Source organism: Rutidosis leptorrhynchoides, chromosome 5 (assembly GCF_046630445.1).
Source record: "Rutidosis leptorrhynchoides isolate AG116_Rl617_1_P2 chromosome 5, CSIRO_AGI_Rlap_v1, whole genome shotgun sequence".
Taxonomy (NCBI): Eukaryota; Viridiplantae; Streptophyta; class Magnoliopsida; order Asterales; family Asteraceae; genus Rutidosis; species Rutidosis leptorrhynchoides.
In genome coordinates this window covers 403,006,967-403,019,210 of record NC_092337.1, presented here as the reverse complement: position 1 = coordinate 403,019,210, position 12,244 = coordinate 403,006,967, and the positions used below count along the sequence as shown (strand labels likewise).

General features: G+C 31.4%; 1 protein-coding gene across 1 annotated transcript in view; it reads left to right on the top strand.

The window, feature by feature from the left end:
* The window catches only part of LOC139849894 (tetrahydroberberine oxidase-like), a 153,286-nt gene extending 142,326 nt beyond the window's left edge, over positions 1 to 10,960 (top strand). The window contains exon 3 of the mRNA XM_071839509.1: positions 10,260 to 10,960. Coding sequence (XP_071695610.1) covers positions 10,260 to 10,960 — 701 coding nt within the window. The remainder of the gene's footprint in view (positions 1 to 10,259) is intronic.
* Positions 10,961 to 12,244: the final 1,284 nt, after the last annotated feature.

Sequence of the window (12,244 nt, the reverse complement as noted above, 5' to 3'; positions counted from 1 at the left end):
TAACTACGGCGCCTATTTTATCGTTACCAGAAGGGAACGATGATTTTGAAATATATTGTGACGCTTCGCGACAAGGTTTTGGTTGCGTTCTTATGCAACGAAAGAAAGTTATTGCATACGCATCCCGACAATTGAAGATTCACGAGCGGAATTATACGACGCATGATCTAGAACTGGGAGCAGTCGTGTTTGCATTAAAGATATGGAGACACTACTTGTATGGGGTTAAATGCACTGTGTTTACTGATCATAAAAGCCTTCAACATATTTTTGATCAGAAACAGCTGAACATGAGACAACGTAGGTGGGTCGAGTTAATAAACGACTATGATTGTGAAATTCGTTATCATCCCGGGAAGGCGAACGTGGTGGCCGATGCTTTAAGCATAAAGGAACGAGAACCAATTCGAGTACGAGCGATGAACATAAAAATTCGCATGAATCTCAACTCACAAATCAAAGAAGTTCAACGAGAAGCACTTACTAAAGAAAATATAGGAAATGAAATAATGAAGAAGTATGAGAAGCAACTCGTTATGCGGGAAGATGGAATTCGATATTTTGCAAATCGTATTTGGGTACCAAAGTTGGGTGGATTAAGGAAGTTGATATTAAATGAGGCACATAAGACAAGATACTCGATACATCCTGGAGTTGGAAAGATGTACCAAGATCTTAAGACACATTATTGGTGGCCTAATTTAAAGACAGACGTTGCAACATATGTTGGAGAATGTTTAACTTGTTCCAAAGTCAAAGCTGAACACCAGATGCCATCAGGGTTACTTCAACAACCAGAAATCCCAGAATGGAAATGGGATGGTATTACCATGGATTTCATCACGAAGTTACCAAAGACTGCCTGGGGATACGACACCATTTGGGTGATTGTTGATCGTCTCACCAAGTCTGCACACTTCTTGCCTATAAAGGAAACGGATAGAATGGAGAAACTATTACGATTGTATATAAAGGAAGTTGTTTCAAGGCATGGAATACCTATTTCCATTATATCCGATCGTGATAGTAGATTTACATCAAAGTTCTGGCAATCACTACAGGAGGCCCTAGGAACTCGTTTGGATATGAGTACCGCGTATCATCCGCAAACCGACGGGCAGAGTGAAAGAACGATTCAGACTCTTGAAGACATGCTCAGGGCATGTGTGATCGATTTTGGAAACGGATGGGATAAATATCTACCATTAGCAGAATTCTCGTATAATAATAGTTATCATGCGAGCATTAAAGCTGCGCCATTCGAAGCATTGTACGGAAGGAAGTGTAGATCTCCTATTTGTTGGAATGAAGTAGGAGATCGACAATTAACTGGTCCCGAGATCATACACAAAACGACTGAGAAGATAGTACAAATCAAGGAGAGATTGAAAACAGCCCGTAGTCGCCAAAAGAGCTACGCCGATGTTCGAAGGAAACCATTAGAGTTTCAGATCGGTGACATGGTTATGTTAAAGGTGTCACCTTGGAAAGGTGTAATACGTTTTGGAAAAAGGGGTAAACTAAACCCAAGGTATGTAGGCCCGTTCAAGATCATCGAACGCATTGGACCGGTAGCTTATCGACTCGAGTTACCGCAACAACTCGCCGGAGTACATAATACCTTTCACGTCTCAAACCTTAAGAAGTGTCTTGCAAAGGAAGACCTCACCATTCCTCTTGAAGAAATCCATGTCGACGAGAAACTACAATTCATCGAAGAACCAATCGAAATCATGGATCGTGAAGTTAAACGGCTCAAGCAGAGCAACATACCGATCGTTAAGGTTCGTTGGAATGCTCGAAGGGGTCCCGAGTTTACTTGGGAACGAGAGGATCAAATGAAACAAAAGTATCCACACTTGTTTCCCGATGACGCAAAATAGGTACAATTTTAAAATTTCGGGACGAAATTTATTTAACGGGTAGGTACTGTAATGACCCGCACTTTTTCGATCATTCTATACTTGTAAGATTAATATTTACATAAATTAAACCTTACCAACATGATAAGCAATCCAAATTGTTGAGATTTATGTTTTTGAAAAGAGTTTTACACAACGTTTGACCGTCTAGTTTGACCGATGATATCACGAACTATATAACATATGATAATTATATGTTTGTGTATATATATGTATATATACATATTTAACATGATCTAAGAATGTTTTAATATCTCATTTTGTATTAATAACAATAAGTTATATGTATATTTTGAAACTACTAACTTAAGTTTTCAAAACGATAACCATACGCAACGTTATTTGACTTAAATACTTATGACCTATAATGTTTATACATATATCGTATAAGTAATGAATTTAATCACTTTTAAGAACTTAAATACATAAAACCATATAAGTGTATTCACAAAAGATAGCTATATTTGAATCCTCATTCCATTTTTCACAAAATTTCTATACGTATATCTAGAGTATATGTACTCGTATCATACGCAGCTTCTAGATGTATTTACTATTGGTATATACCAATAAAAATCTGCTCCTTAGCAGCCTTAAATGATTAAGAAACATGTGGAACCAACCATTTGTCAAGTAGCATGAATTATTTAGCAAGAAAACATAGTTAGGTATCTTTTTTTTCCTTTATAACCTAAAAACGTTTTTATGCATGCACACCATTTCTTCACCCCATTTTCTCATACTTACACTTCCATTTCTCTCTCAAAATACTCTTAACTTCATACTTGATCATCTCCAAGCATTTTCTCTATCATTTAGCTTCAAAAAAACACTTAAATCTCATAAGAAAACCTTACAAAAACACTTCAAGAAATCCTTCCAAGAACACAAACTTACTTCCAATCTTTCATCCAATTCCATCACCCTTTTGGTTCTAGGTTCTTACTCCTCTTTTACATTAACCTTGTCCAAAGAACTTGAGGTAGTATCTATGTTCATAACCTTATTCGATTCATATATATATATAGCTATCATATTTTGTGGTATACAATTTTAACAACAAGAACATAGTTTGAATGTTTTCAAACTTGTTTGCAAACTAAATAGATCCTTCTAACTTAACTTTTAAAATACTTCAAGACCTGTAATATAACTTAAATATATGCTAATTTAACAAGGTATAACATGGTTTTTCAAAGAACACCTTAAAAACTGTTTTTACGACGTCGGAGTGTAACCGGGGGCTGTTTTGGGTTGGATAATTAAAAACCATCTTAAACTTTGAATTGAAGGTTTATGTTCTGGAAAAATGATTTTTACTATGAATATGGTAACACATAAAAATTTCATGATTTAATTCAAAGTATAAGTATTTTTAGAAAAATAATCATTTAAGGTTGCCTACATAAAGGAAAAGGTTTAACTTCATAAGTTCCACTAAAGTTTCACCTATGCCGTGTGATTTTGAATACAAACTAAGATATTTACAGTTCATAGTCTTAAAAAGGAACTCGATCCAAGGAGATGGCAAGTTGAATCAACGAAAACGGAGTTGTAACGAAGAAACTATGACCGAAACAAAATTGGCTATCCAAGACTAGTTTAACTTCGGGATTAATTGGAGAAAATTAAAATAAATCACATCTTTTTAAGATAACATGATATTTTATATATATGTACTCATAATTCAATTTTATATGGTTCAGGATCACCCGTAAACAACACGAGAAGATTAATCATAAGATCCCATGTTTGTACGCAACACGTCATTTGACAACACCGGTACTTTATGTACGCAACACGTCATTTGACAACACCGGTACCGTGGGTCAAGATTAATCTCGACCAATACATATACGTTGGGGGTTTTATTTATTTCGTTGGGGGTTTATTAAACATCTAAATATGAACCATTAAAATTGAATTACTAACAACGAAGTGCTAACTACGGACTAAGGAATTATAAAAAGTATTAAAAGTATAACAAGAATATATATGTGACGTTGTTTAAAAAGAAAAGGTATTGATATATTATATATGAATAGGTTCGTGATATCAACCGGGAGACCAAGTCAAAATATATATATCTTCAAGACGAAAGTGAGTATATAGTCCCACTTTTAAACTCTAAATATTTCGGGATGAGAATTCATGTATTTTATGTTTTACGTTATGGACACAAGTAACTGAAAAATATATTCTACGTTGAGTTGTACCACTGGCATACTTCCCTGTAGCTTGGTAACTAATATTTACAGCGGTATTGTAAACGCGAATCCTGTTGATAGATCTATCGAGCTTGACAACCCCAGCCGGACTGGACGACCAGTATTCAACGGTTGCACAGTACTTCGTTTCGTGACTACACTTGGTACAGTGTAGTAAGATTTCATATTAAGGGGAATATGCGACGTGATTAATTGTTAAGTATGGTTACCAAGTGCTCAACCACTTAGAATATTTTTATTAAACTGTTTATATACGAAATCTTGTGGTCTATATATATATTGCTGCCGGCACTAAACCTATCTCTCACCAACTTTATGTTGACGTTTTAAACATGTTTATTCTCAGGTGATAATTAGAAGTTTCCGCTGCATTATGTTGAATTTGAGCAGGATCTTGCGTACGCATATTTATGTCAAAAATAAGACTGCATATCCAAGAACTTGTGTTGTAAAATATGCTAGAAATCGTGTTGTTATCATCATTTGTAAAGTTTGTAAGTCGAAGATTATCGCTAAACGATAATCATCTTTATTTCGTCCAAAGCTTGTATCAAAAATAAGAATCATGGTTTGTAATGTATAATATATGCATTTTTTCTTTTAAAAATGTCGCATATAGAGGTCAATACCTCGCAATGAAATCATACGTTATCTAACACGTTCTTACGGTTAAGGACGGGTTATGACATCTTACTTCCCGACGAAGTAAAAATCTGTGAAAGTGAGTTATAGTCCCACTTTTAAAATCTAATATTTTTGGGATGAGAATACATGCAGGTTTTATAAATGATTTACAAAATAGACACAAGTACTTGAAACTACATTCTATGGTTGAATTATCGAAATCGAATATGCCCCTTTTTATTAAGTCTGGTAATCTAAGAATTAGGGAATAGACACCCTAATTGACGCGAATCCTAAAGATAGATCTATTGGGCCTAACAAACCCCATCCAAAGTACCGGATGCTTTAGTACTTCGAAATTTATATCATGTCCGAAGGAGGATCCCGGAATGATGGGGATATTCTTATATATGCATTTTGTTAATGTCGGTTACCAGGTGTTCACCATATGAATGATTTTTATCTCTATGTATGGGATGTGTATTGAAATATGAAATCTTGTGGTCTATTGTTACGATTTGATATATATAGGTTAAACCTATAACTCACCAACATTTTTGTTGACGTTTAAAGCATGTTTATTCTCAGGTGAATACTAAGAGCTTCCTCTGTCGCATACTTAAATAAGGACAAGATTTGGAGTCCATGCTTATATGATATTGTGTAAAAACTGCATTCAAGAAACTTATTTCGTTGTAACATATTTGTATTGTAAACCATTATGTAATAGTCATGTGTAAACAGGATATTTTAGATTATCATTATTTGATAATCTACGTAAAGCTTTTTAAACCTTTATTGATGAAATAAAGGTTATGGTTTGTTTTAAAATGAATGCAGTCTTTGAAAAACGTCTCATATAGAGGTCAAAACCTCGCAACGAAATCAATTAATATGGAACGTTTTTAATCAATAAGAACGGGACATTTCAGTGTGCCCCGTTCATATTAATTATAAATTTTTCATGTTAATTGGTTTCTTTGCGAGGTTTTGACCTCTATATGAGACGTTTTTCAAATCTTGCATTCATTTTTAAAAACAACCATAACCTTTGTGATTGAATAAAGGTCTTAATGACATAATTTAGATTGTCTATCAAAGACAATCTCCTCAAATAAATAAGTTTTTACACAACCCATTACAATATGATCAAATATATTACAACAAATACTCCGAATGCAAGTTTAAACAATATAAACAATTATGCCGACTCCAAATCTTGACCTTGGGTTGGCATACGATAGCGGAAGCGTTTTAAATATTCACCTGAGAATAAACATGCTTAAAACGTCAACAAAAATGTTGGTGAGTCATTGGTTTAATTTCTATATAATAATCATAACATTTAATAAGCCACAAGATTTCATTTAATTAAATGCGCAGGATCATTACAACTGCAAAAATCATTCATACGATGAGTCGCCTGGTAACCGACCATAACATAGAGCGCTTAAGATATCTGGCATCATACATTCCACTATTCAAATGTATGACAAGAACCCTTCGAAGTACTAAAGCATTTCCACTATTCGAAAATGGGGGTGGTTGGTGCCCGTAGATATACCTTTAGGATTCGCGTCAATTAGTGTTTTTCACTAATTCTTAGGTTACCAAGCATAATAATAATAAGTACAGATATCCGGTATAACAAAAGAATCGTAGAATGTAGTTCCATGAACTTGTGCTTATTTTGTAAAACATTTATAAATTTTGCATGTATTCTCATCCCAAAATAATTTAGATAGTAAAAATGGGACTATAACTCACTTGTGATGATTTCCGAATAGATGGTGATAAGACTTGGCCTTTTGACAAATTCACGAACCTAATAATAATATTCTTGTGTCAAGATATATATATATATATATATATATATATATATATATATATATATATATATATATATATATATATATATATATATATATATATATATATATATATATATATATATATATATATATATAATTAATATTCCATACTTATGATACTTGTGATAATTTTAATTGTCCATTGTTAGTAGTCCAACGTTCATAGTCCAATAGTCCAATAGTCCAATAGTCCAACAGTATAAATATATATATAAATATAAATGCGTATATTGTGTTAGAATTCACTAACACTATAATATATTGTCTTAATATAATAAGACACATAATATGTATATTGTCTGAAGCAATCCGCGACCCATTGTATACATGTCTCAGGCTCGATCACAACTCAAAGTATATAATATTTTGGAATCCACTTCGACCCACAGCTAACTCGAGATTACTGCCAGTGTTGTCTAATAGTTCGTTCCAATAATATATATAGAAGAAGTCAAAATGATATGTCAAAACTTTGTATACGAATCCACAGTGATCAAGTCATATATATATGGTGCCTTACGATCTTTATTAAGACTATAATATATTGTCGTAGAACTTAATCAAGACTATTATAAATTGTATTTCCATAAATTCGGGAACAAGACATGTATAAATACATGTAGGATACAAGGTAAGTTAGCTAGGATAAGGTTAGCATCCATTTTTATAAATCATGTCCGTAGCTAAAAATTAAGAAAAATATCCAATTTTGTTTTACCCATACTTTCTTCGTTACAAATCCGTTTTGAGTGATTCGAGTTGCCATGGTTTCGTATCGAACTCAAAATTATTAATCTTAACAGAAAAAGTATAGGTTTATAGTCAAAAATACAGCTTAGGTGTCAAATAAGAGAAGATAGTCATATCCGTCATAAGAACGACATCTTGATGACCTTTTTGAAAAACATACTTCCACTTAGAGTTTAACCATGGATTTTGGATATATTTCATATCCATATAAAATAAGATTTTTCACCAAAGGAAATCTTTTAATTCAAAGTTTAAGATAGGTTTTTAAAATTAAACCCAAAACAACCCCCGTTTGACTAAGACGGCGTATATTCGATTTTAAGGTGTTCTTCATGTTTAAAAGTTTTATATCCTTATGTTAGCTTGACATACTGTTATAATACATGTGTTGAAATATTTTAAAAGTCAAGTTAGAAGGATTAAGTTTATTTGCATACAAGTTTAGAAATAATCTAAACTATGTTCATGTTGTTATTAGTTATAACTCAAAATAAGATAGCTATATGAATATGAATCGAACGAGATTTTGAACAAAGATATTACCTCAACTTACTAGGGTAAAGCTACTGGAAAAGATAGTAAATAATAGTTAGCTCAAAGGTAGCTTTGATGGCTTGAAATTCTTGAAGTAGAATCATGGAATCAACAAAAGTTTCAAGTAAGAAATCTATCTTGATTTAAGATAGTTATGATTATATGAATTGAACCAAAGCTTAAATATGTTTATTACCTTGATTATAAGATGGAAAGCTACTGATATGAAAGTAGGATTATGGATTCTAAAGAGTTGTGGAGTTGGATTGAAAGATTGGAAGTAAACTTGTATACTTGGAATGATTCTTGAAGTGTTCTTGATCAAGCTTTGTTATGATGATTATAACTTGGATTATGAGACCAATACTTGCTGAATTGAATGGAGGTTTGAGAGAGTGTTTGAGTATGTGTTTAGAGAGTAAAATGATGTAGTTAATTGGAATGCAATGGATAGTTATTTATCCTACATGTTGGCATCAAAATGGGGGCAACAACATGGCTCCATGGTTTATAATTTTATGCATTTAGTCATACTAGTTTCCATGCCATGGTTCCCACAAGTGTACATCATGTTTATACATGTCTCACAACTGATTAAGGGCTGCTAAGATCAATGATTTGGTATGTATATACCAATAGTAAATACGTATAGAAGATGGGTATGATACGGGTATAAATACCGTATGAATACAAGTAGAATTCTTGATGGAATTGAATGGGAATATGAATATAGCTATCTTTGTTGAGTATAAGTATATTGATATATATATTTAAGTCTTTCAAAAGTGTATTAATACATCTTAATACAATACATATATATTGATTTTAACTTAAGAGTTAATACGTCGATAATCGATACATATATGTATATTGTTTCAAAGTCTTTAAGTTAGTAGTCTCATCTAATATATATAACTCATTGTTATTATACTTAATGAGATACTTAAATATCATTTTAAAAAATCATTAGTATATATATATCCATATATACATCATTATATAATTATTTCAAATTATGACGTTCGTGAATCGTCTGACCGACTGGGTAGCCAAACATTTGTATAAAATTCATTTCAAATAACCAAGTCTTAATGGGTTTGATTGATTAACATGTTGGAAACATTAATTATGTAAATATTAATCTTCTATATATTAGCAGAAAAATCCGGGTCGTTACAATATACCAATAGTATATACATCTAGGAGCTGTGTATTGTACGAGTATGAATACGGGTGCATACGAGTAGAATTGTTGATGAAAATGAATGAGAATGTAATTGTAAGAATTTTTGCTCAATAGAAGTACTTTGATATATGTCTTGAAGTCTTTCAAAAGTGTACTAATACATCTTAATACACTACATGTATATACATTTTAACTGAGTCGTTAAGTCATCGTTAGTCGTTACATGTACACGTTGTTTCGGAACCTATAAGTTAATGATTTCGTTAAATGTAATTAATCCCATTGTTATTATATCTAATGAGATGTTAAATTATTACATTATTATCATAACATGATGTAATAATATATCTTAATATGATATATAAATATTTAGACGTTATTACAACGATAATCGTTACGTATAGATATCGTTTTGAATTTCTTAGGTTAGTAGTCTTATTTTATGTATAAGGTTCATTGTTAATATACATAATAAGATACTTACTTATCATTTTATCAGGTTAAACATAGGGTTAAAGCTAAAAATAGGCTACAAACTTACACAAATGTACCGATGTCGCCTACAAACTCATTTCCATCCTACTGTCGCGTACAAACTTTCAAAAAATGTGCTAATATCAACATTTTATAGTTTTGACCTGTTACATACTAATTTTGACTTGATAATTTGTTTATTTATTTTTTTTATTTTTATTTTATAATTAAGATCCAATCCACGAACGACACGTGTTGATTTTTAACCAGTTTAGCCGGTAGCAAGTCATTTTTGTTTACATTGGTACACTTTTTGAAAGTTTTTGTTTACATTGGTACACTTTTTGAAAGTTTGTAGGCGAAAGTAGGACGAAAATGAGTTTGTGGGCGACATCGGTACATTTGTGTAAGTTTGTAGCCTATTTTTGGCTTTAACCCTTAAACATATATATATGTTCATATATATAATATCATGTCATATACAAGTAATAATGTTCGTGAATCATCGAACAAACTGGGTGGTCAAATGTTAACACAAAATCCGTTTCAATTAAACAAGTCTTAACAAGTTTGATTGCTTAACATGTTGGAAACATTTATTCATGTAAATATTAATCTCATATAATATATAATCATGGAAAAGTTCTAGTCACTACAGCGTGGGCCTAAGGTGGCGCTATGCTTGGTGAAGTCTACTATGCTATTTCTCAAAAGACCAACGCCTTTTATTTTCCAGCCGGTATCTGTTCTACGGTGGGGGTTGGTGGGTACTTGGGAGGTGGTGGTTATGGAAATCTGATGAGGAAATTTGGTCTTGCTGCAGATAATGTTGTGGATGTTCGATTCATGGATGTCAATGACAATATTCTTAATAGAAAGTCAATGGGCGAAGATTTGTTTTGGGTAATTCGTGGTGGCGGTGCAGGGAGTTTTGGAATCGTTCTTGCATGGAAGCTAAGGCTAGTTCCTGTGCCAGAATTAGTAACTATTTTCTTGACAAACATGATGCTTGAACAAGGTGCCACAAAGATATTCCACAAGTATCAATATGTTGTACCAACTATTGATGAAAATTTATCCATAAGAGTTCAGATGTCTAGTGAAAAAATCCCCAATACCAACAAGAAAACCGTAAGAATATTGTTTTACGGACTCTATTTGGGGGCAGTTGACACATTGCTTTCTCTGCTTCACGAAAAATACCCCGAGCTAAATGTTACATGGGAAATTTGCCAAGAGGTAACAATGATCCAGTCGAGCCTTTTTTTCGCAGGCTATCCAACTGACACCTCACGTGAGGTTTTTGCTAACCGAAGTAGTGTCATTAAGCTCAATGGACAAAACAAGTTAGACTATGCACGCAACCTGTGACGACCCGAGAATTTCCGATCAAATTTAAACCTGAATCTTTATATGATTTCGACACGATAAGCAAAGTCTATAAAGTTGAGTCTCGAAAATTTTGAACTGTTTCATATATTCAATTGACCTTTAACTGTTTCCGACGATTCACGAATCTATAAATGCAAATAGAAATATACATGTAAGTAACTATACATATACATAATTAGATATTGTAAAATTAATATAATAGAGAACTAATATGTGATTTAGTTATTAAGAAGGATAAATAACTAAAACTTGTTACTTATTTGATTTCGAACATAATTTGTCAAACGAGTAACAAAGTGTAAATTGTATAAAGTCATACTTCGAATTTAAAATTTTTTTGATATATATAATTGATACATCTATCTAAGTAATGAATCTGATATGTAAAACATAATTATAGTAGTTTGAATATACATATTATATATAAACATAATTATTACGATATATATATATATATATATATATATATATATATATATATATATATATATATATATATATATATATATATATATATATATATATATATATATATATATATATATATATAAATATGTGATTATATAAGATAAGTATTACATAATTAATAAATTGTAATATTACTACATTAAAAGTAATTACAAGTTAAAATATAGTTACTATATTATTATTACTCTCATTGAAATAAATATTAGTATTAATATCAATATGAGAAGTATGAATGTTATTATTATTTATTATAGATATAAAATATAATACTTGTAATTTATGATATTAATGTTATTACTATTTAAAATCCTTATTATTATTATAGTTAGAAAATAATACAATCTATTATTATTATCATTAATAAATGTAACAATTATCATTTCTTTAACATTATACAATATTGTTATTATTAATATAATTATTATTATTATTTATATAATTATTGATATTAATTAAATAAAGCATAAAGGTGAGGAATCGTACGAATTTGGTTACCAACAGCTATCCTAATGTGTTAAATTTAGTACTTCTGTCTCTAATCTTGATTACATATGGAATTCTATATTAGCTACAAAACAAAATTGGTTAGATGTATGAATCAGATGCAATCAATTTCAATTAGGCATCACTTTCATTTTTTCTTTGTATATTATTTCTGTCTAGTTCAAACGACCCACCTCACTTCTCCATATACACGATCGATTACCCACAATTGATTAACAAAGTTCATTCAATCACTTACCTTCAAACTTTCACCCATTTCGTGAACCACCACTCACTGTTATCTATTTCTAT